This window comes from Mercenaria mercenaria, chromosome 18 (genome assembly GCF_021730395.1).
Source record: "Mercenaria mercenaria strain notata chromosome 18, MADL_Memer_1, whole genome shotgun sequence".
Lineage (NCBI taxonomy): Eukaryota > Metazoa > Mollusca > Bivalvia > Venerida > Veneridae > Mercenaria > Mercenaria mercenaria.
In genome coordinates this window covers 49,970,649-49,996,736 of record NC_069378.1, presented here as the reverse complement: position 1 = coordinate 49,996,736, position 26,088 = coordinate 49,970,649, and the positions used below count along the sequence as shown (strand labels likewise).

Genomic DNA, 26,088 nt, shown 5'->3' with positions numbered 1-26,088 from the left:
TTGATTTTCATATGTAATTTACTGGTGCATCGGTTTTCATATATATTACTTGTGTATTGATTTTCAAATATCTTACTGGTATACTGGCTTTCATATACCTTACTGGTGTATTGGTTTTCATATACCTTACTGGTATACTGGCTTTCATATACCTTACTGGTGTATTGGCTTTCATATACCTAACTGGTATACTGGCTTTCATATACCTTACTGGTATACTGGCTTTCATATACCTTACATACCTTACTGGTATACTGGCTTTCATATACCTTACTGGTATACTGGCTTTCATATACCTCACTGGTAACTGGCTTTCATATACCGTGCTGGTATACTGGCTTTCATATACCGTACTGGTATACTGGCTTTCATATACCTTACTGGTATACTGGCTTTCATATACCTTACTGGTGTATTGGCTTTCATATACCTTACTGGTGTACTGGCTTTCATATACCTTACTGGTGTATTGGCTTTCATATACCTTACTGGTATACTGGCTTTCATATACCTTACTGGTGTATTGGCTTTCATATACCTTACTGGTATACTGACTTTCACATACCTTACTGGTATACTGGCTTTCGTATACCTTACTGGTGTATTGGCTTTCGTATACCTTACTGGTATACTGACTTTCATATACCTTACTGGTATACTGGCTTTCGTATACCTTACTGGTATACTGGCATTCATATACCTTACTGGTGTATTGGCTTTCATATACCTTACTGGTATACTGACTTTCATATACCTTACTGGTATAATGGCTTTCATATACCTTACTGGTATACTGGCTTTCATATACCTTACTGGTATACTTGCTTTCATATACCTTACTGGTATATTGGCTTTCATATACCTTACTGGTGTATTGACTTTCACATATCTGACTGGTATACTGGCTTTGATATACCTTACTGGTGTATTGACTTTCACATACCTTACTGGTATACTGGCTTTCATATACCTTACTGGTATACTGGCTTTCATATACCTTACTGGTGTATTGGCTTTGATATACCTTACTGGTGTACTGGCTTTCATATACCTTACTGGTGTATTGGCTTTCATATACCTTACTGGTATACTGGCTTTGATATACCTTACTGGTGTATTGACTTTCACATACCTTACTGGTATACTGGCTTTCATATACCTTACTGGTGTACTGGCTTTCATATACCTTACTGGTGTACTGGCTTTCATATACCTTACTGGTGTATTGGCTTTCATATACCTTACTGGTATACTGGCTTTGATATACCTTACTGGTGTATTGACTTTCACATACCTTACTGGTATACTGGCTTTCATATACCTTACTGGTGTACTGTATTGACTTTCACATACCTTACTGGTATACTGGCTTTCATATACCTTACTGGTGTACTGGCTTTCATATACCTTACTGGTGTATTGGCTTTTATATACCTTACTGGTGTACTGGCTTTCATATACCTTACTGGTGTATTGGCTTTCATATACCTTACTGGTGTTCTGGCTTTCATATACCTTACTGGTGTATTGGCTTTCATATACCTTACTGGTGTACTGGTTTTCATATACCTTACTTGTCTACTGGCTTTCATATACCTTACTGGTGTATTGGCTTTCATATACCTTACTGGTGTATTAGTTTTCATATACTGTACTGGTTTACTGGCTTTCATATACCTTACTGGTGTATTGGTTTTCATATACCTTACTGGTGTATTGGCTTTTACATACCTTACTGGTATATTGGCTTTCATATACCTTACTGGTGTTTTGGCTTTTATATACCTTACTGGTGTACTGGCTTTCATATACCTTACTGGTGTTTTGGTTTTCATATACCTTACTGGTGTACTGGTTTTCATATACCTTACTGGTGTAGTGGTTTTCATATACCTTACTGGTGTACTGGTTTTCATATACCTTACTGGTGTATTGGCTTTCATAAACCTTACTGGTGTATTGGTTTTCATATACCTTTCTGGTGTATTGGTTTTCATATACCTTACTGGTGTATTGGTTTTCATATACCTTACTGGTGTATTGGTTTTCATATACCTTACTGGTGTATTGGTTTTCATATACCTTACTGGTGTATTGGTTTTCATATACCTTACTGGTGTATTGTCTTTACCTTTACTGTATACCTGAACTAAGCAGGTCTTGAACTAGAGCTTTCCAATTATCGTCCTGTGACTAATTTACCTTTTTCTATCAAAACTTATTGAGACAGCTGTTCTTTACAGATTAAAAAGCATGTAAATCAAAACAGTCATTTGCCTAAGAACCAGTCTGCATGTAGGAGATACCACTCCTGTGAATTTGCGCTGCTTCGGTTGGCTAATGATCTTCTAAGTGGTATTGAGAAAAAGGAAGTAACGGCCCTTATTGCCATTGACTTTAGTGCAGCATTTGACACTGTCGACCACGACATCCCTATAGATGCCCTCAAAGCCGAGTATGGTGTCTGTGAAACAGCTCTTCAATGGGTAGACTCATACTTAAAGCCTCGTACTTGTAAGATTAATATAAACAATGTATATTTATCAGACCGTCATCTTGAATGCAGTGTGCCCCAAGGTAGTTGCTTTGTTCCATGGTTGTATCTCACCTATGCTGGAACTCTTTTTGATGTCATTCATAAATCCATATCAGTCTACGGTTTTGCTGATGATCGTACAGTATATCAAAGCTTTCGTCCCCCTTCTGTTTCCGTAGAACCACAAGCGATCGGAGACCTTGAACGATGCGCAGTTATAATCAATGACTAGATGAATAGAAACAAACTGAAAATGAACACTTCAAAAACTGAATTTATCATGTTTGATAGCGGACTTTAATTGAACAAATGTTTTACAAATTCGATTAAAATTACGGGTGATGATATCAAACGTGAAAGCATTTGTGATACAATATCTTGGTGCATTTCTTGACGAAACTTTGAACTTTAAAGGTCATGTAAATCGCAAAAATGTTGTACAGCCATGTTCAATTACCTACGAATTAAGAACATCCGAAAATATTTAACAAAAGTAGCTACTGAAATCTTAGTTTTGTCCCTAGTTATTTCACATCTAGATTACTGCAACGTCATACTGTATGGTGTAGCCTTAACAAAAGGAAATTTGGCAGTTCTAAACAAGCATTATATGACCTACTTTGGCTGCCGGTGAAAGCAAGGATTGAGTTCAAGTTACTTTCTTGCATGTATAGCTGTCAAATTGGCAGAGCACCAAAGTATTTAACAGAATTGCTTACACTGCTAGTAGACAAGGTTTGAGATCGTCAGAAAATTTTGAATGTCGTTGTGTTGTTCCATACAACAAGTGCAAAACATTCAATGATAGAAGTTTCTGTACTATTGGTCCAAAACTGTGGAATGAGCTGCCGTTAGAACTACGCAACAGTAAATCAGTTGACAAATTAAAAAGATCTTTAGGCAGTGTATTTCAGTGCACTTTCCCGGTATATTGCTTTTCATACGCTTAACTGGTATGATAATCATGTAACAGTGATGTATTTTGTATTTTCATATACCTTACAGGTGTATTTATTTTCATATTTCTTACTGGTGTATTGGTATTTATATATCTTACTGGTGTACTGTCTTTCATATACCTTACTTGTGTATTGGCTTTCATTTACCTTACAGGTGTATTGATTTTCAAATATCTTACTGGTGTATCGGTTTTCATATATCTTACTGGTGTACTGGCTTTCATATTCCTTACTGGTGAATTGGCTTTCATATATCTGACAGGTGTATTGATTTTCATATATCTTTCTGGTGTATTGGTTTTCATTTATCTTACTGGTGTACTGTCTTTAATATTCCTTACTGGTGTATTGATTTTCATATATAATTTATTGGTGCATCGGTTTATATATATATCTTACTGGTGTATTGATTTTCATATATCTTACTGGTGTATGATCGGTTTTCATATATCTTACTGGTGTACTTGCTTTCATATACCTTACTTGTGTATTGGCTTTCACATACCTTACAGGTGTATTGATTTTCATATATCTTACTGTTGTATCGGTTTTCATATACCTTACTGGTGTACTTGCTTTTATATACCTTACTTGTGTATTGGCTATCATATACCTTACAGGTGTATTGATTTTCATATATCTTACTGGTGTATCGGTTTACATATATCTTACTGGTGTATTGATTTTCATATATCTTACTGGTGTATGATCGGTTTTCATATATCTTACTGGTGTACTTGCTTTCATATACCTTACTTGTGTATTGGCTTTCATATACCTTACAGGTGTATTGATTTTCATATATCTTACTGGTGTATCGGTTTACATATATCTTACTGGTGTATTGATTTTCATATATCTTACTGGTGTATGATCGGTTTTCATATATCTTACTGGTGTACTTGCTTTCATATACCTTACATGTGTATTGGCTTTCATATACCTTACAGGTGTATTGATTTTCATATATCTTACTGGTGTATCGGTTTTCATATATATTACAGGTGTACTTGCTTTTATATACCTTACTTGTGTATTGGCTTTCATACACCTTACAGGTGTATTGATTTTCATATACCTTACTGGTGTATTGGTTTTCATATATCTTACTGGTGTACTTGCTTTTATATACCTTACTTGTGTATTGGCTTTCATACACCTTACAGGTGTATTGATTTTCATATATCTTACTGTATCAGTTTTCATATATCTTACTGGTGTACTGGCTTTCATATACATTACTGGTGTATTGGTTTTCATTTATCTTATTGGTGTACTGTCTTTCATATACCTTACTGGTGTATTGATTTTCATATATAATTTACTGGTGGATCGGTTTTCATATACCTTACTGGTGTATTGATTTTCATATATAATTTACTGGTGTATCGGTTTTCATATATCTTACTGGTGTATTGATTTTCATATATCTTACTGGTGTATGATCGGTTTTCATATATCTTACTGGTGTACTGGCTTTCATATACCTTACTCGTGTATTGGTTTTCATATACCTTACAGGTGTATTGATTTTCATATATCTTACTGTATCAGTTTTCATATATCTTACTGGTGTACTGGCTTTCATATACATTACTGGTGTATAGATTTTGATATATAATTTACTGGTGCATCGGTTTTAATATATCTTACTGGTGTATTGATTTTCATATATCTTACTTATGTATGATCGGTTTTTCATATATCTTACTGGTGTACTGGCTTTCATATACCTTACTCGTGTATTGGTTTTCATATACCTTACTGGTGTATTGATATTCATATGTCTTACTGGTGTATCGGTTTTCATATATCTTACTGGTGTACTGGCTTTCATATACCTTATTGGCGTATTGATTTTCATATATCTTACTGGTGCATCAGTTTTCATATACTTTACTGGTATATTGGCTTTCATATACCTTACTGGTGTATTGGCTTTCATATACCTTACTGGTGTACTGGCTTTCATATACCTTACTGGTGTATTGGCTTTCATATACCTTACTGGTGTACTGGCTTTCATATACCTTACTGGTGTATTGGCTTTCATATACCTTACTGGTGTATTGGCTTTCATATACCTTACTGGTATACTGGCTTTCATATACCTTACTGGTGTACTGGCTTTCATATACCTTACTGGTATACTGGCTTTCATATACCTTACTGGTGTACTGGCTTTCATATACCTTACTGGTATACTGGCTTTCATATACCTTACTGGTGTACTGGCTTTCATATACCTTACTGGTATACTGGCTTTCATATACCTTACTGGTGTACTGGTTTTCATATACCTTACTGGTATACTGGCTTTCATATACCTTACTGGTGTACTGGTTTTCATATACCTTACTGGTATACTGGCTTTCATATACCTTACTGGTGTACTGGCTTTCATATACCTTACTGGTATACTGGCTTTCATATACCTTACTGGTGTATTGGCTTTCATATACCTTACTGGTATACTGGCTTTCATATACCTTACTGGTGTATTGTCTTTATCTTTACTGTATGCCTAAACTAAGCAGGTCTTGAACTACAGCTTTCCAATTATCGTCCTTTGAGTAATTTATCATTTCTATCAAAACTTCTGGAGACAGCTGTTCTTTACAGATTAAATAAACATGTAAATCAAAACAGTCATTTGCCTAAGAACCAGTCTGCACTCCTGTGAATTTGCACTGCTTCGGTTGGTTAATGATCTTCTAAGTGGTACGGAGAAAAAGGAAGTAACGGCCCTTATTGCCATTGACTTTAGTTCTGCATTTGACACTGTCGACCACGACATCCCTATAGATGCCCTAAAAGCACAGTATGGTGTCTGTGAAACAGCTCTTCAATGTGTAGACCCATACTTAAAGCCTCGTACTTGTAAGATTAATATAAACAGTGTATATTTATCAGACCGTCATCTTGAATGCAGCGTGCCCCAAGGTAGTTGCTTTGGTCCATGGTTGTATCTCACCTATGCTTGAACTCTTTTTGATGTCATTCATAAATCCATATCAGTCTACGGTTCTGCTGATGATCATATAGCATATTAAAGCTTTCGTCCCATATTTGTTTCCATAGAATCACAAGCGATCAGAGACCTTGAACGATGCGCATTGAAAATCAATGACTGGATGAATAGAAACAAACTGAAAATGAACACTTCAAAAACTGAATTTATCATGTTTGGTAGCGGACCTTAATTGAACAAATGTTTTTCAAATTCGATTAAAATTGCTGGTGATGATATCAAACGTGAAAACATTTGTGATACGATATTTTGGTGCATTTCTTGACGAAACCTTGAACTTAAAAGATCATGTAAATCGCAAAAATGTTGTACAGCCATGTTCAATTACCTACGAATTAAGAACATCCGAAAATATAGCTACTGGAATCTTAGTTTTGTCCCTAGTTATTTCACATCTAGATTACTGCAATGTCATACTGTATGGTGTAGCCTTAACAGAAGGAAATTTGGCAGTTCTAAACAAGCATTATATGACCTACTTTGGCTGCCGGTGAAAGCAAGGATTGAGTTCAAGATACTTTCTTTCATGAATAGCTGTCACATTGGCAGAGCACCAAAGTATTTAACAGAATTGCTTACACTGCTAGTAAACAAGGTTTGAGATCGTCAGAAAATTTTGAGCCCCATGTGGTTCTGGGACGATCTGTGTATGAAAAGAACTGGAACCACTGCCTTACCCTTGCATGATCGTAAGAGGCGACTATTAGGGTCTTAACACTTGTTTTTGCTGTAACTCTGTGATTCCAGCAGGTATGCACATTTTGATTCCATTACCTCATGTTTTTATTTCGATGTAAATAAGATGTGAAACCAAAATTTGTAGTCCTGTTTGGCGCCATATAACCTATACTGTGTTGGTGCCCCGTAAAACCCAAATAAATAAATAAATAAATCAGAAAATTTTTAATGTCGTTGTGTTGTTCCATACAACAAGTGCAAAACATTCAATGATAGAAGTTTCTGTATTATTGGTCCGAAACTGTAGAATGAGCTGCCGTTAGAACTCACAACAGTAAATCACTTGACAAATTAAAAAGATCTTAAGACAGTGTATTTTAGTGCACTTTCCCGGTATATTGCTTTTCATACGCTTAACTGGTATGATAATCATGTAACACTGATGTATTTTATATTAGACATATAAGTTTTTTTTACTTGTTTTGGGTTTAACGCCGTTTTTCAGCAGTATTTGAGTTATGTAACGGTGGGCAGTTAACTTGAGCAGTGTTTCTGGATTCTGCACCAGTACAAACCTGTTTCCCGCAGGTAACTGTCACCTTCCCGACATGAATCAGTGGTAGAGGACGAATTATTTTAGACACAACGTCTTTTATCAAACCGTCACGCTCCCTATTGAGCTAAGCGGGCGGGCTTTAATTATATTGTAACACTAGTGACAACAATCATGTGTCTGTAACACAGAATGTGTCTGTAACAAACGTTTACAGAAACGCAAACTAACCGCTTTCTTGTTTGTTTCCGGATCTATATATAGTTATACACCATTCTAGATTACTCTAAATACTCTAAATATACCACAGATCTGGAATATTTAATGAGCCGCTATATAAACACTGCTTATAATTTTCTATAGAGTTATAAAGTCTTATTAAGTATTCTGGTTCCCTTTAAAGATTCTATGTATTGAACTAATAAAAATGTCTACATTGTTGTTTGTATAATTTATTAAAATAAATAGTAAATGTACGAAATGCGTTCACTGATGAAATTTAATCGTCTGAGAGGCGTGCGCGAAAATGTCTTTATTTGTGCCTTGTATTGGTTTTTTTTTTCATGCCAATATCCTATCGATAAATGTACTTTGATACAAATATTCAACAGTTGTACCTCCTCAAACATAAAAAATAAGAGAGCATGCGTTGTGCTTTGACTTCGGAAAAGGAACCAAACTTGATTATGTAGAAAATGTTAAATGAACTCGGATATAACATTTCTTTGAGCCAATTACATTTACCATGTATTCGTCATAAAAGTGGGTTAAAAACAGGAAAAGTGATATTGGTGGAGTTAGGAAACACGTTCCCAAAACACCTAATACATGTAGTATGGTTAATATATTTTTTTGTTGGATTTAACGTCGCACCGACACATGATAGGTCATATGGCGACTTTCCAGCTTTAATGGTGGAGGAAGACCCCAGGTGCCCCTCCGTGCATTATTTCATCACGAGCGGGCACCTGGGTAGAACCACCGACCTTCCGTAAGCCAGCTGGATGGCTTCCTCACATGAAGAATTCAACACCCCGAGTGAGGCTCGAACCCACATCGATGAGGGGCAAGTGATTTGAAGTCGGCGACCTTAACCACTCGGCCACGGAGGCCCCATATGATCTTCAAAGTCAAAGAGTCGACACAAATACGGTTAGGTTAGGACTCTCTCGGAAATTTTAACGTTGTTACTTTTCTAAAATTAGGATGCAACTTGGGTTGGGTGGTGGAGGTCGGGGGGGGGGGGGGGATATAACTGTCAACAAATGAACCAAAAGAAATTTTAAATACTATATAAAAATATTTTTAAGCATTTTCTGGACGATGTGTGTATAAAAGGGTGGCGAGAGGGGGGGGGGGGGGGGAAGAATATAATTGTCAATAAATGAAACAAAAGAAACTTTAAATACTATATAAAATAGTTTTAAGCATTTTCTGGACGATATGTGTATAAAAGGGCGTCTAGAGTACGTTTCAAATGAATATTGCTGCAGTACCTATTCTTCCATCCAAATCTACTTCATTTATAGCCGCAAACCTAAACGAACATTTATTACTGTAACTATATCAATTTAAACATTCGTTATTAATAATTAAAATACAGATCGTTTAACAAATATGCATGTTTTGTGAAATGTTCAAATGAAAATGGAATACAGTAAAACCTGCTTAAGCGGTCACATCTAATTAGCAGCCAACCTGTCTTAAGCAGCCTGTGTCTCATTTTCCAAAATGGTCATTTATTCTATAAATTACATGCATTAAGCAGCCACCTGCTGTAAACAGCCACTTTTCCACACTCCCTTGGCTGGCTGCTTAAAACAGGTTTTACTGTACCTTTCATAGAACGAAGAACCCCCGCAAGTACATATTCAAAACAATAAAAGGCGCATTTATAAATATGCAAATTAAGTACCAGCTACAACTTTATAAATTTCTCAATGTTTTTATGCACTAATTTAAGCACATATTTACTTTTATAATAAGAAAAGATAAAAGCTTGTATAAATGCCACGGCTACATTGATGTTTTAGAAAGAAATGTAGGCACATGCATAACTTTATTTTACAAGTTCTTCACTTAAATGTGTGTTTTTTTTTTCATTTTCTTGTCACAATCATTTTACAATTATCTGCTGCATTTCTATAATGTATGTTTATTCATTTTAAGACCCACGCGACAGAGATATAAGATTATACATGCACCTTTTCATATATTTCATATTTTATTCATGTTTTTTTTTTACAGTATGTTAGTAATTAACAACAGAAGTAAAAACTAAACCTAGAAAATTGAAACAAACTATAGGCATTGCGCGGAAACGAAAGAGTGATTCATCCGGGTTATTATATGTGTTATTAACATGAGCTGGTGCTATTCCAAAACAATGAAAAGCAACAAATTGAGCTTAAAAGAATATTTTTGTGTTAGAGATGGATTTATAACATGACTTGATGTATATAAGTGATAATACCCACGTGTTAAAAAATTCAGCAGCGGACCTAGGTAAGTTTCTCTCAAGTGGCGAAGGAAATGTTTATATGTATTTTATATTAGGCGTATAAGTTCTGTTTGTTTTTCTTTGTTTTGGGTTTAACGCTATTTTTCAACAGTATTTCGGTTATGTAACGGCGGGCAGTTAACCTAACCAGTGTTCCTGGATTCTGTACCAGTACAAACCTGTTCTCCGCAAGTAACTGCCAACTTCCCCACATGAATCAAAGGTGGATGATCAATGATTTCATACGGCCCGCCACGACCCCACGATCTGTAGATCTGCGTTCTCACTATTGAGCTAAGCGGGCGGGTTATGCATATATTAACAAAATATACGTAAATGAGATGAAGAATGTATGTCTGCAGAAGTATGACAGCAGTAAATATTCGAAAACTATAAAGTAAAATGTATATGTGTTAGGTCTGTACTGATTTTATTTACACTCTTATACACCATACTCGGAAGCTCATAATAATAATAATAATAATAATAATAAAGCCTTTATTTAACGAGGAAAACTCATTTGACGAACAACATCAGTCTTCCATGAGGCCCTCAAAACAATACATAACATATGTATACATCTAAAACATTTACATGGTAAAACTGTACATTGTAACATATAGAAGACAGACAAGTGCATTTAATACTAATTTTGTATTGTTTGCGTGATGCCGACTAAAAGTAAAACTGGTCTCGTCTGCTTTGTAAAAATAATTTTGTTTATTTATACCTCTTCACGCGGACAACATAGAGTAAATACATTAAATTCTAAAATACACCAACAGTAATTCACAATGCACACATGTTGATTTATACATAGATACACATATGATATATACAACACTCTTAACCTATTGACACACGTTATAATAATATTAAGAGTTTAATTTTACGAAAATACTTAACAGATTGTAAGGGATGATATTTATCTATCTTCTCTTAAAAATGCACGAAATTCAGGGCTTTCAGGTTTATGTAGGTATGCAGCATATTAAATCAACGTTGCAAATCTATTAAGTTTTTTTTTTTTTTTTTTTTTTTTTAACTTTGCATATTTGAAATAAAACGTTTCGAGAAGTATTTTCTCATTTTGTTTTTGGTTTGATTAAAACAAAATTGATTGTATGCAATAATATTAGTAGGCAGGGGACGGTAAAATTAAAAATTCCACAAAAATACATTGATACGAGTGTGAAAAAATACAAATTAAAAAAAAAATTTTCATCCCACCAATTAGTTGTTTATGCTGATAAAAATGAGTAATGAGTCGGTTTCCGTGCATAACCTTTGAGGCAAAATGCCGCCCCCCCCCCCCCACCTTCCCCCAGATTGAACGACCAGTGAAACCTGTCCCGTATCATTTGCAAATGGCTAATTAAATTAAAACGTATACTTTTTTTTAGAATTTACATGATATTGAAATTGTATTTTCAAAACCACTGTTACGCCGTAAAATAATGGCTTTTTACAGAAACATTTGATTTTTAATTAAATTATATATTCTTGATCTAGATTATTTTTACTGACACATTTTTACTTAATTAAAGACCCACCACGAGAGAGTGACCTATATCTTCTCTATATCCTTCACACGAATTTCGTGAAAATATTCTGACAATACTGTATGTACAGCAATTCTACAAATTAGAGGGCAATTTGGCCTACGGCGTTATGTTTTTCACAATTATCGTAATTTCGTTTAGTATGTTTTTAACTTGCAAGAATACTTTTACACGTAAATATGGAAAGTGTAAGTATACAACCTGTAAACATATTGTTATGTGTACTATTTAATTACATCTTATAACTATTACTCAGTAACCATTATATGCTAAATAAAATAACTAGCCTTTGTAACTAGAAATCACTTGACGACAACTCAATTTCTTTCATGAAGCCATACATAATAACACAATGGAAAAATCATAAAGTAATTTGGCAGTCTTTAAATACATTTACACGGAATTTGATAAATTTTAATTACTAATTTGTATTTTTATGCGATAAGGAAAACTGTACGTCCCTCTCTTGGAAATTGTTTGTTTATTTATAAGGCGGGACCGGACAAGTTATAGTATTAAGCATTTTTATTGATATATTAAGTTTTTTCAATGCACACTGCTCGTTGTCATTAATAACATATGATATAATACAACATTTAACCTATGGACACCGCAACATTTACAGAAATTAAATTTTACGAAAATACTAAAATTGAAGGGATTATTTATCAGCTCTCTGTTAAATCACGAAATTCAGGGTTTTCAGTTTATGTAGTAATCAATATTAATCAGTTATCTATTAGTTTTTTTATGTTTTCATTTTTTTTTTTTTTTTTTTTTTTTTTGGTCTAACACTTGCAATTTTGATAACGTTTTCAGAGTATTTTCATTGTAGTAAAACTGGTATTAAAATCAAATTGATGTCATGCAATAAATTAGACAGACAGTGTTAAATTCAAATTATCGCCCTATATACATTATGGAAGAGTGGTAAAAATAACTCAATAAAAAATTGGGAGATATGTTAAAGGTAGTATGGAACTTTGATTTCATTTACGGAATTTTAAATCTCCAATGGTAATTAGCTATTGCGATAAAAATGGTAATGATCGTTATCCGTGAACTTGAGGCAAAATAGCGCCCCCACCACACTGGGCCTGATGAACGACCATGAAACGTCCGTATAGTTCAATGTATAAATTAAAACGTACTTTATCATGATGTCCGTTCTGTAGATCTCAAAATAGATATTCAAGAAAGCAGTTATAAATCCATTGTTGTTTAGAATTAATTATAATTCTAAGAAACTTTAGGGATAGTGAAGACTGTTTACATTTCACAATATTGTGTAGTATTTAATCATACCATTTTAATTTTTTAGTATATTATTGTTTACTTGATTTGAATTGTTTTTTCATGTAGCACATTTATGAGCCGAAGCTAATTACATTTTTGCAGCATACTTTGATGTTTCAATAAGATATGTCTTGATTTAAAGTTATTTTTAGACACAGTTATTTGTGTCTATTTTAGACGAAAAGATCATTTAAACTACACCTTTAAAGAAATGGGTAGCTAACAAAGCACAAATATTTAGGACTTATTAAAACCCTTTAAGTTCAGTACTAGAGTGACCTATAATTTGATTGAACTCTCACTGATATTTCGGGTTAAAATAATTATCATGCATATACTGGATGAACGCAATTTACAAAATGCCGTTTGGACTATTAAACCCTGCTGTTTATGTGATTTTCACAGCTTCATTTGACAAACTAATCATCTTATGTTTTTAAATTATTTTTATTTGCTAGATAATACCATTCACTGTAGATCAAGTGTGCTAAACTCACCTTAATTATTTGCAAATTATGTCCTTAGATTTAATAAATTCATGGTTTATTTTGCGATTAACTTCTTCTGCGAATAATGCACCGGGTTATAAACTAGATCATTGATAGTTCCTACTTCTGCTTCTTTCATGTCAAAGCATGTACCTTTGAATAAATATGGTAAAAGTTATGAATACAGTTATTTCTGCACATATTATCGATACAGATTTGACCAACAGTTATTATTTTTGGAAAATTTTATGTCAGTTGGTTTTTTACGGTAGGCTTTAAGGTCTTATGGTTTATTTGTCCTTCTCTGGGCCAATTTTCAATATTGATCATATAAGGCGGAAGCCGTTTGAAGTTTTCAGGTATTGAGCGAGCTTTCATGGATTATTTAAGATTTTTTTAAGCATTTCGCGGTATTCAATATTGCAACACGTTATACCCAATAGGTTACGTCAACGGTCTTTCGGCCACTTTAAGCACGCAGTCTATTTTTTTTATTATAGAATTATAATAAATAGACTCATTTGACATCCATTGTTCTAGTCAGGGTTATTTTATACTTTCTTTAGTGATACATTAACTATTAATTAAATTATATTATTCGTATAAACGCTGAGTTTATTAACCAATTATATTTATGCCCAACATGGACCTTCATATTTATTGTTACATCTATTGAATGGATAAAATAAGTTTTATGGAAAATAACAATCTATGTTTACCTGCGAATCACATAAAATGTAAGGTAAGCCCATATTAGTCGCCCATATGATATGCAAATAGGGTTTCCAAGTTCTTTAACAGATCGTCCAGAACAAGTGGGGCTAATTAAAGTTACAGGTGTGGTGCAGCATCTTTAATTATGTTGTAGTTTTAATCTATAGCAATTGTTAATGTTTCGGAGTATTTTTAAAATTAACATGCGAGAAAGTGGGCGACTCACCTGGAAGTTTCTTATAGGAAGTATAAATGAGATTACTGAAGGAATCATGACAAACAGTAAATAACTTTAGATTGATAGAAGTTGATGAAATGTCTGTAGGTTAGAATAAAATTTGGATGAAACATGATAATATTATAAACTTGATATTACAATTGTAACTGAATTATCATCGTTAGCAAATCGTTGAAGCACGTTTGTAGCATTGGCAGGAAAATCTATGAATGACTAAGTCTTGTTTGTAAAGATCGAGGCAAGGCAGTATAACTTCCCTGTGCTTGTTTACCACCAGTACCAAGATATAATTGATTTTGTAAAGATCTTGCTTACATAGTTTATTGGTTTGCAAAAAAGAGAAAAATGAATAAATAATAAAATAGTGCAAAGTATACTAGTATATGAGCCGTGCCATGAGAAAACCAACATAGTGGCTTTGCGACTAGCATGGATCCGCGCAGTCTGGTCAGGATCCATGCTGTTCGCTTTCAAAGCCTGTTGCAATTAAAGAAACCGTTAGCGAACAGAATGGAGCCTGACCAGACTTCGCGGATGCGCAGGCTGGTATCGATCCATGCTGGTCGCATACCCACTATGTTGGTTTTCTCATGATGATTTTGAACATTAAGGATCATGTTAAGCCTTTGAGACCACCCCTCGGATAAATTTTCATTTTGGAAATTATTCTTGACATACCTGTAATATTCACACGGAATTGTTCTGCAGAAGAAGCAGATTACTTTCTATAAAGGTCACCTTGTTCGGTAATATTTATTTTGTCTCACAACACATGTACTTCGACTGCCCACATTCTACTGTATAGAAAATATCAAACTTCTTTTTAGGTCGACTATTCAAAGAAGAGGTAGAGCTATTAGACTCACCCATGAGCCGGCGTCGGCGTCTGCGTCCCGATTTGATTAAGTTTTTGTATGTAAGCTGGTATCGCAGTAACCACTAGTGGGAATGGATTGAAACTTCACACACTTATTCACTGTGATAAACGGACTTACATTGCACAGGTTCCATAACTCTATTTTGCTTTTTTACAAAATTATGCCAATTTTTCGACTTAGAAAAATTTTGGTTAAGGTTTTATATGTAATATGCTGGTATCTCAGTACCCACTAATGGGAATGGATTGAAACTTCACACACTTGTTCACTGTCTTTGATCTGAAATGCAGTGCACAGGTTCCATAACTCTATTTTGCTTTTTTACAAACTTATGCCCCATTTTTCGACTCAGTTATTTTTGGTTAAGTTTTTGTGTGTAAGCTGGTATCTTAGTACCCACTGATGGAAATGGATTGAAACTTCAAACACTTGTCCACTGTTGTTATCTGACATGCAGTGCAGAGGTTCCATAACCCTACTTTGCAAATTTTTACAGGGAATTATTTTCCCGTTTTTTATTTTCTGTGGGTTCATTGAACTTTTGTGACATATAATCTCTGGGAGTCCCTCAGGGTAGCGCCATCTTTACATGAGGAATGGTTTGAAAACGTCCACACAAGTGGTCCATTGGTCATGAGCGTTGATATCTTGCAATTTCTACTCAGGTTTTCCATAACACCGAGTTTGAAATATTTACAAAAATTATGGTTCCCCTTCTTGTATCTTTATTTTCAATTCATAATGACAAGAGACTGTCTGTGAATAGGTCGAAGGATTGCTTGTCGTCCGGACAGCTGTTGTTTCAAACTCATATTTTTTCGCTCTCAAAATCTTGTTTTTTGTTATTGTGGTATATTCTAGGTACATGCTGGGGACAAGTGGAAAAACTAGGTTTAGAACTCTTATCATTTTCAATGAAGCCATTGACAGTTTTTTCATTTTTTATCAGTCTCATACTTTCCACATTTCATTTTGCAATCATTATGGCCCTATTTTTGAAATTTTTTTTCTTACTTGGTTTTTATTAACTGCAAACTGTGAAGAATCCGGAGAAATATATGTAGTACGAACAAAGTACTCATTAAAGAAGTTGACATCACTTCATTTTTGCAATTGCAAAACAGTTGTATGCTCCCCTTCTAACACAAAATTAGAATGTGAAAAGAGTTTATAGTACAATGTTGTGATTCAGAACAAAATGCGTTGATCAAAAGAGATTAGCGTATTGAAAGTTTCTTCTACTTATTATTATCAGTTTGATATATTCTTTATGATAAACCAAGGCTTTATGTGGCGCAAAAAAGAACCCATAAAACAAATATTCATCCGAGGGGAGGTTTCAATAGGTTTTACAAGAACCTTAAAGTGACTTTGATGTTATTTTACTTGACTGAGACGTTTATTTTTACACGGAAAAAGTGGAAAACGCTTGCTCGTAAAACAACATAGAATGTTTCAGGTCGGTTTAATTGAGCCTTTTTATAGACGGTTGTAAAAATGCAAGCTACCCTAGCACTGTAAAACGTTTCTACAGCAGTTCATGAAGTGTAATATGCTGACTAAAGATTACTCGTTTTCAATGGCGAATCTTCCACTAAAAATAAAAATTTTCATTGCAGAGGGAACAAATGGCTTCTTATGATAATTGCCTGTGTGGTGACAGTTATAAACATGGGTCTCGTGCTGTCATTCGGCAGTCTCTTTGTGGCCTTGATGGAGAAATTTCAGACAGATCACTCGACAACTGCAGCCGTGCAGTCACTTCTTGTAGGCGGGACTTTAAGTTTTGGTAAGTTAATGCAGAATCATTTTAAATGGAAATACTTTTGTAAATAATAGATCTTTAGATGCCACTATTAATTGATATGCACACGCAGGCGATCATCTACATTATGCATGTATTGGGAAAAGTGAGGAAATGGTAGGACAGACAGAAAGAATAGCAGTAACATACAACATTTCGCTTTTCAGAAAAACTTTTAAAATGTAAAATTCGGAATGAATGATAATTCAACATTTTAGGTAATTATTAGAAAGAATAACAGATATGATATTTTTTTAAGTATTGCGATAGCTACCTAGCTATCTCGTGGCAGAAATATGCCACCACAGAGATATCCTTATTTGTTTTTGCTTTTTGACTCTCTGACATTCCAGTTGATATATACACAGAGTTCCAAAGGTTATTTAAAGCTAAACTAGAAACTCTTATGATATATATTTAAGTCTCATTTTGATAGAATGTGTCCATTTTGTTGGATTTTAAGTCACTTAGTCATGATCCAGATTATGCTTTTGAAAACTTGGGTCATATGGCGACTTTACAGCTTTCTCTTGTGGAGGAAGACCCAAGATGCCTATCCGGGCTTAATTTCAGGTACGGACAGGGACCTTAGTACCGCCAAACTTTTATAAGTCAGCTGAATGGGTTCCTGACATTAAATAATGCTATACACCAAACAATGTGTGGACGCATTGGTCGAGAGGGCTAAGGCGCTTTCCTACGATTAATGGCTACTCCCATTGCGATGTGTCCTTGGGCAAGGCACGTTATCACGATTTCCTCAGTCGACCCTGCTGTAAATGGGTACCAGCAAATTGCTGGGGGTAAGGTATAATTAGTTTTAACTGTTCTTAAAATAGGGTCGCTCAAAAGCTCTATACACAGCTTATGTGTCTTTTCACTAAGCGACGGTAAATAAAATTGACCTTTTCGGTTGGCGATTGACTAGCAATTCTAAATCGCTAACCTTAACCTTTTCTACGTGGAGACACACAACCTTTTCTATGTGGAGACACACAACCTTTTCTCCGTGGAGACTCACAACCTTTTCTCCGTGGAGACACACGTATTAAAATAAACATTGCAACTCATATAATAACTACAGTATGTAACCTTCATAAAACCATATTTTTTATGCCAGTCATGCAATCGGAAGGCATTAATTTTCCCACATTGAACGCGCACACGCATTGAATGTACATGTACACTATAAACCTAGGACAATAATCCTTATCTTTAGCCAGTATGTATACACCAAAAAGGAGCAAATTAATATTTGTATCATGAAATCTCTTTTTTATGCCAATGATAAAATTACTTCATTATAACAATCATGAATATTTTTAATACAGGTGTTGTAAGCGGCATTCTTATTTCAAGGATAGGGCTGACCTTGGTGACGTTTATTTCCGGTATTTTGGTGACATCAGGATTTTGCATGTCTTACTTTGCAGTCAGTATATACTTTCTGTATGTAAGCATAGGAATTGTCTCTGGTACGTATGTTTCTCAAAGATCACTAGATTTATAGTGAACCGCCCTCCCAATAAATGTTGGTTCTTTTGTTTACATAACTAAATGTATCTAGCACACACATAGACCGGCATCTTGCGCAAGAATATTACATGCTTACATGAAGACTGTTAGGAATAAAGATACTAAGCAGAGTGTCAGTAGTCCAAGTCTTAATTCAAGTCCTTATATGTTGTCATTTTTTGGTCTTCGTAATTTGTTTTCTTGAACAAAAAATATTTCTTCTTTTTCTCAAAAAAATTAGAAATTATATCTAAATATTCTGGGGGAAATATACTACATCAGATTATGCTATATGATTGTATTTATTTTATAACATAGTCATTAGTGTTATTCTTACATTAAATTGTTTGTGCATGTCTTTTTTACGGCATTTTTTTTTCAAAAGTGACAAACTTGGAATTTTTTCACGAATACATTCCCCTCTTTTTTAAGCTTTTGTTTATGAAATTGACAGAACCGCAATATTGTAAGGTCTTACTTCGCTCTTACGTTAATAAATTGGCTATTATATATAGCTGTCCGTTTCTGTACTTTTTAATGAATTATTTGACTGTATTTATATTTCAGCAATAGGAATATCTCTATCATTCATCAGCAGCTTGACACTGGCCCGTCAAGCGTTTACAGGAACACAGAGCATGGTGTTCATATCTTTAGTAAATACATCGATATCAGTCGGCGCAATCATTTACCCGTTTTTCTTGCAATGGCTGCGAGAACGTTACGGTCTTTCAGGAACGTTTCTTATTCTAGGCGGGATCACCAGTAATACGTTTACCTTATTTGTAATGTGTCGGATGCATCATGTGGATGTTAAAAGTACCACTTCAAAATACGGATCTGTTGGTGACATCGTCAGTGATAGTGCACCCGGAAAGAATTCCGAAGGACAACGAAAGAAAGTTCGATATTTTGAAGATCTAATTTCTCTGGCATATCTTTGTCTGCTATTTGCCACGGGATTTTCTGTCGCTGCATTTAATGGATATATTGCACTTATGCTAGACATTTCACTTTGGAAGGGTTTTAGTAATTCTCAGGGTCTTTTATCCATGGAAGTATACCATATATTTGGAATATTGTCTAGACTTTTGCCAGCAGTTGTGAAGTACAAGACAAATATTAGTGTTTTCGTGTGCGCAATAATATCTGCCGCATCAGGCTGTATTGGTCAATTGATGTTGTATGTAACCTCTGGGTTTGTACCATACATAATTGGAACGTGTTTAAGTGGAATAGCAATAGGCGGAATATTATCATCATCGTTGATTCTTATAATAGAAGTAGTCCGTCTGGAACAGAGTCCTGTTGCGTATGGACTACTTTATACAGCGAATGGACTTTTGTCAACTGTCACTGGATATATGTTGGGTAATTCAAAGTTTTATTCAACTAATTTTATTCGGAGGCATAATATAAATACTAGCTGAAATAGCTTATCAGCTCGTTTATGAGTTAACAACCAAATTCAGATCTGGCTTGTTTTGCTTTAAAGAAAAACTATAGCTGACAAATTCATGTAATAAATCGACTTCTAATCACGATACGTTATTCAAGTCCAAATACTGAATAGAAAAGAATTAAAAGGATTCATCGCCTTAACTGGTTGAAAATATAATGTCAGTCGTAATTCAAATGTATTTCATAAACCTTTAGAATATTTCTATTTCAGGTAAATTTCGCGACATCTCTGATTCGTATTCAAGTGTAATTCTGACAATTTGTGGGTCACAACTGATTGCTGCGGTACTTTATTTCATTGCATATATATCGTGGAAGCGCAAAACTTCAAAGGAAAACATATTGTACTTCAAAGAAGTGGATTTGCTTGCTCCTACAAACGTTGAAAATGACCTGTAAATCAAGAAAATATGACCCAGAGATTAGGAAAGTTAATGGACATTGTACTACTCCTTAAGTGTTGGTAGGAACTATGAATTCAACACTATCTGCGCTGGCATTACACTTTTCAAAAAGCATAAACTGGATCATGAAGATCATATCAGTCGAATGAATGTCCAACATCATTTCTTATAGCAGGGACAGAAATTGAGGACACCACTTACATCTTTTTCTGGTTTATTTCGGACATAAATTCATCCGTTTTAACATTCTGATGTTTTAATTACACGAGGTCCAATTTTATTGTCTGTATAACAATAATTATGTTCTTAAAGGCCTAGATTCACTACTATATAAGTGTCCCCCGCCCCAAATCCAATATACAACCCCCATTGACCATTTATGTTAAGGAAATGATATTGTTAAGTACAGTTCAAATGCACTAAACATAATATTCCAGTTTACGCAACTTTTTATACTCGGCATATTCGTAACGGCCGCTCATCGTATTCCTACCAACCACTCAGCATATTCGTAACGGCCGAGCATATTCGTAACGGCCGCTCATCGTATTCCTACCAACCACTCAGCATATTCGTAACGGCCGCTCAGAGTATTCGATCCAACCTCTCAGCATATTCGTAACGGCCGCTTATCGTATTCGTACCAACCGCTCAGCATATTCGTAACGGCCGCTCAGCGTATTCGTACCAACCGCTCAGCATATTCGTAACGGCCGCCCAGGCCGAGGACCATGGGCGGTAATAAAGCTGTATTGGCTGGCGACTGCCGTAGTGTACACATGCTTAAGGTTCCAAAAAATGGATTTAGTGTCTAGCACTATTGATGACTTTATATTTTCAGTTTAATTTCCACATACAAATGAGTTTCGAATTTTGTTATTCGCATAATTAACCTTTTAATATCAAGTTTATTGTTGAATACCACCACTAACATATGTAGGCCTAGAAGCTTATATCGTTTATAAACACTTTCCTTAAATGTAAACCTCGATCATATATTAAGGTTTCGAAGTAGGCCTTGAGAAACAAAAATCAAACAACACCAAATCATAGAAAGAAATAGTTGTACGAAATAAGTGTCAGTATACTGATATAAACATTGAATTCCGGAAAAGGACTGCCTAAAGGAGCTCCACTTTTTTCATTTTCAAAGAACAGTTACACATGTTCGTTTCGAAGCATTTGCAATAGCGTGCGAGTGGTGAAATTTCGCATAACACGGTGGAACACAGTTTTCAGCAATTATTTCTTTACAAGTGGTATTCATTTTCAAAGGGAGCAACTTTTTTCCGATTGTTTTAAGTAATCGTCGAGAAAAAGTTGTCTCCCTTTGCAAATGGCGTCAAGGCGGGTAGGGAAAGTAACTCTTACTGGAAAAAGCCAAGTGGCCTCCCCTTAATTTTGCAAATGGCGTCAAAGCAGGTAGGGGAAGTAACTTATAATGGAAAATAAAACCAGGTCGGTAAGAGTGACCGCCCCTTAATTTTGCAAATGGCGGCAAGGCAGGTAGGGGAAGTAACTTATAATGGAAAATAAAACCAGGTCGGTAAGAGTGACCGCCCCTTAATTTTGCAAATGGCGGCAAGGCAGGTAGGGGAAGTAACTGTTAATGGAAAATAAAACTAGGTCGGTTAGTGACCTCCCCTTAATTTTGCAAATAGCGTCAAGGCAAGTAGGGGAAGTAACTCTTAATGAAAAAAAAGGTCGGTTAGAGTGACCTCCCCTTCATTTTGCAAATGGCGTCAAGGCAGGTAGGGGAAGTAACTGTTAATGGAAAATAAAACTAGGTCGGTTAGTGACCTCCCCTTAATTTTGCAAAAAGCGTCAAGGCGAGTAGGAGAAGTAACTCTTAAAGAAAAAAAACAAGGTTGGTTAGAGTGACCTCCCCTTAATTTTGCAAATGGCGTGAAGGCGGGTAGGGGAAGTAACTCTTAATGAAAAAAAACCAAGATCGGTTAGTGACCTCCCCTTAATTTTGCAAATGGCGTCAAGGTGGGTAGGGGAAGTAACTCCTAATGGAAAAAGCCAAGGTCGGTTAGAGTGACCTCCCCTTAATTTTGCAAATGGCGTCCAGGCGGGTAGGGGAAGTAACTCTTAATGGAAAAAGCCAAGGTCGGTTAGAGTGACCTCCCCTTAATTTTGCAAATGGCGTCAAGGCGGGTAGGGGAAGTAACTGTTAATGGAAAATATAACCAAGGTCGATTAGAGTGGCCTCCCCCTTAATTTTGCAAATGGCGTCAAGGCGGGTAGGAGAAGTAACTCTTAATGGAAAATAAGACCAGGTCGGTTAGAGTGACCTCCCCTTAATTTTGCAAATGGCGTCAAGGCGGGTAGGGGAAGTAAATCTTAATGAAAAAAAACAAGGTCGGTTAGAGTGACTTCCCCTTCATTTTGCAAATTGCGTCGACTGTGACTCAATGCAGACTTGGAGCACCGGTATAAATTACAGACTCCGGTACATACCGGATAAACTAAATTTGAACGAAAATATCTTAAATGTCTATATTTTGTAACCATGGTGATACTCACCCTAACCTTTAGTCAGTATTTCATGCATATTGTACACTAAATGCATGCGGACATGCAAAAATATGCATATTGTTGCCGTGCGCTACAAATGATAATCACTTTCGGGCATGCGCAGAAGACCGCTCCAAGTCTGCAATGAGTTACATCGAATTGCGTCAAGGTAGGTAGGGGAAGTAACTGTTAATGGAAAAAAAACTAGGTCGGTTAGAGTGACCTCCCCTTCATTTTGCAAATGGCGTCAAGGCAGTTAGGGGAAGTAACTGTTAATGGAAAATAAAACTAGGTCAGTTAGTGACCTCCCCTTAATTTTGCAAATAGCGCCAAGGCGAGTAGGGGAAGTAATTCTTAATGAAAAAGCCAAGGTCGGTTAGAGTGACCTCCCCTTAATTTTGCAAATGGCGTCAAGGCGGGTAGGGGAAGTAACTCTTAATGAAAAAAACCAAGGTCGGTTAGAGTGACCTCCCCTTAATTTTGCAAATGGCGTCAAGGCGGGTAGGGGAAGTAACTCTTAATGAAAAAAACCAAGGTCGGTTAGAGTGACCTCCCCTTAATTTTGCAAATGGCGTCAAGGCGGGTAGGGGAAGTAACTCTTAATGGAAAAAAACCAAGGTCAGTTAGAGTGACCTCCCCTTAATTTTGCAAATGGCGTCAAGGCGGGTAGGGGAAGTAACTCTTAATGGAAAAAGCCAAGGTCGGTTAGAGTGACCTCCCCTTAATTTTGCAAATGGCGTCAAGGCGGGTAGGGGAAGTAACTCCTAATGGAAAAAGCCAAGGTCGGTTAGAGTGACCTCCCCTTAATTTTGCAAATGGCGGCAAGGCGGGTAGGGGAAGTAACTGTTAATGGAAAAAAACAAAGTCGATTAGAGTGACCTCCCCTTAATTTTGCAAATGGCGTCAAGGCGGGTAAGGGAAGTAACTCTTAATGAAAAAACCTAGGTCGGTTAGAGTGACCTCCCCTTAATTTTGCAAATGGCGTCAAGGCGGGTAGGGGAAGTAACTCTTAATGGAAAAAAACCAAGGTCAGTTAGAGTGACCTCCCCTTAATTTTGCAAATGGCGTCAAGGCGGGTAGGGGAAGTAACTCTTAATGGAAAAAGCAAAGGTCGGTTAGAGTGACCTCCCCTTAATTTTGCAAATGGCGTCAAGGCGGGTAGGGGAAGTAACTCTTAATGAAAAAAAAGACCAAGGTCTGTTAGAGTGACCTCCCCTTAATTTTGCAAATGGCGTCAAGGTGGGTAGGGGAAGTAACTCCTAATGGAAAAAGCCAAGGTCGGTTAGTGTGACCTCCCCTTAATTTTGCAAATGGCATCAAGGTGGGTAGGGGAAGTAACTCCTAATGGAAAAAGCCAAGGTCGGTTAGTGACCTCCCCTTAATTTTGCAAATGGCGTCAAGGCGGGTAGGGGAAGTAACTCTTAATGGAAAAGCCAAGGTCGGTTAGAGTGGCCTCCCCTTAATTTTGCAAATGGCGTCAAGGCGGGTTGGGGAAGTAACTCTTAATGAAAAAAAGACCAAGGTCGGTTAGAGTGACCCCCCCTTAATTTTGCAAATGGCGTCAAGGCGGGTAGGGGAAGTAACTCTTAATGGAAAAAAACCAAGGTCGGTTAGAGTGACCTCCCCTTAATTTTGCAAATGGCGTCAAGGTGGGTAGGGGAAGTAACTCTTAATGGAAAAAGCCAAGGTCGGTTAGAGTGACCTCCCCTTAATTTTGCAAATGGCGTCAAGGCGGGTAGGGGAAGTAACTCTTAATGGAAAAAACCAAGGTCGGTTAGAGTGACCTCCCCTTAATTTTGCAAATGGCGTCAAGGCGGGTAGGGGAAGTAACTGTTAATGGAAAATATAACCAAGGTCGATTAGAGTGGCCTCCCCCTTAATTTTGCAAATGGCGTCAAGGCGGGTAGGGGAAGTAACACTTAATGGAAATAAGACCAGGTCGGTTAGAGTGACCCCCCCTTAATTTTGCAAATGGCGTCAAGGCGGGTAGGGGAAGTAAATCTTAAATGAAAAAACAAGGGGTTAGAGTGACTTCCCCTTCATTTTGCAAATTGCGTCAAGGCAGGTAGGGGAAGTAACTGTTAATGGAAATAAAACTAGGTCGGTTAGGGACCCCCCTTAATTTTGCAAAAAGCGTCAAGGCGAGTAGGGGAAGTAACTCATAAGAAAAAAAACAGGTCGGTTAGAGTGACCTCCCCTTCATTTTGCAAATGGCGTCAAGGCAGTTAGGGGAAGTAACTGTTAATGGAAAATAAAACTAGGTCAGTTAGTGACCTCCCCTTAATTTTGCAAATAGCGCCAAGGCGAGTAGGGGAAGTAATTCTTAATGAAAAAGCCAAGGTCGGTTAGAGCGACCTCCCCTTAATTTTGCAAATGGCGTCAAGGCGGGTAGGGGAAGTAACTCTTAATGAAAAAAACCAAGGTCGGTTAGAGTGAGCTCCCCTTAATTTTGCAAATGGCGTCAAGGCGGGTAGGGGAAGTAACTCTTAATGAGAAAAAAACCAAGGTCGGTTAGAGTGACCTCCCCTTAATTTTGCAAATGGCGTCGACTCGGGTAGGGGAAGTAACTCTTAATGAAAAAAAACAAGGTCGGTTAGAGTGACCTCCCCTTAATTTTGCAAATGGCGTCAAGTCGGGTAGGGGAAGTAACTCCTAATGGAAAAAGCCAAGGTCGGTTAGTGACCTCCCCTTAATTTTGCAAATGGCGTCAAAGCGGGTAGGGGAAGTAACTCTTAATGGAAGAGCCAAGGTCGGTTAGAGTGGCCTCCCCTTAATTTTGCAAATGGCGTCAAGGCGGGTTGGGGAAGTAACTCTTAATGAAAAAAAGACCAAGGTCGGTTAGAGTGACCCCCCCTTAATTTTGCAAATGGCGTCAAGGCGGGTAGGGGAAGTAACTCTTAATGAAAAAAAAACCAAGGTCGGTTAGAGTGACCTCCCCTTAATTTTGCAAA

General features: G+C 36.3%; 1 protein-coding gene across 1 annotated transcript; it reads left to right on the top strand.

Annotated features, from left to right (window-relative positions):
• Positions 1–2,439: 2,439 nt before the first annotated feature.
• On the top strand, positions 2,440–25,060 carry LOC123538966 (monocarboxylate transporter 12-like). The gene is made up of 5 exons (XM_053529832.1): positions 2,440–2,486; positions 17,053–17,222; positions 18,569–18,712; positions 19,320–20,123; positions 20,425–25,060. Exons 1-5 carry the CDS (start codon positions 2,440–2,442, stop codon positions 20,610–20,612), a joined length of 1,353 nt encoding a protein of 450 aa, XP_053385807.1. The 3' UTR covers positions 20,613–25,060.
• The last annotated feature ends 1,028 nt before the right edge of the window (positions 25,061–26,088 follow it).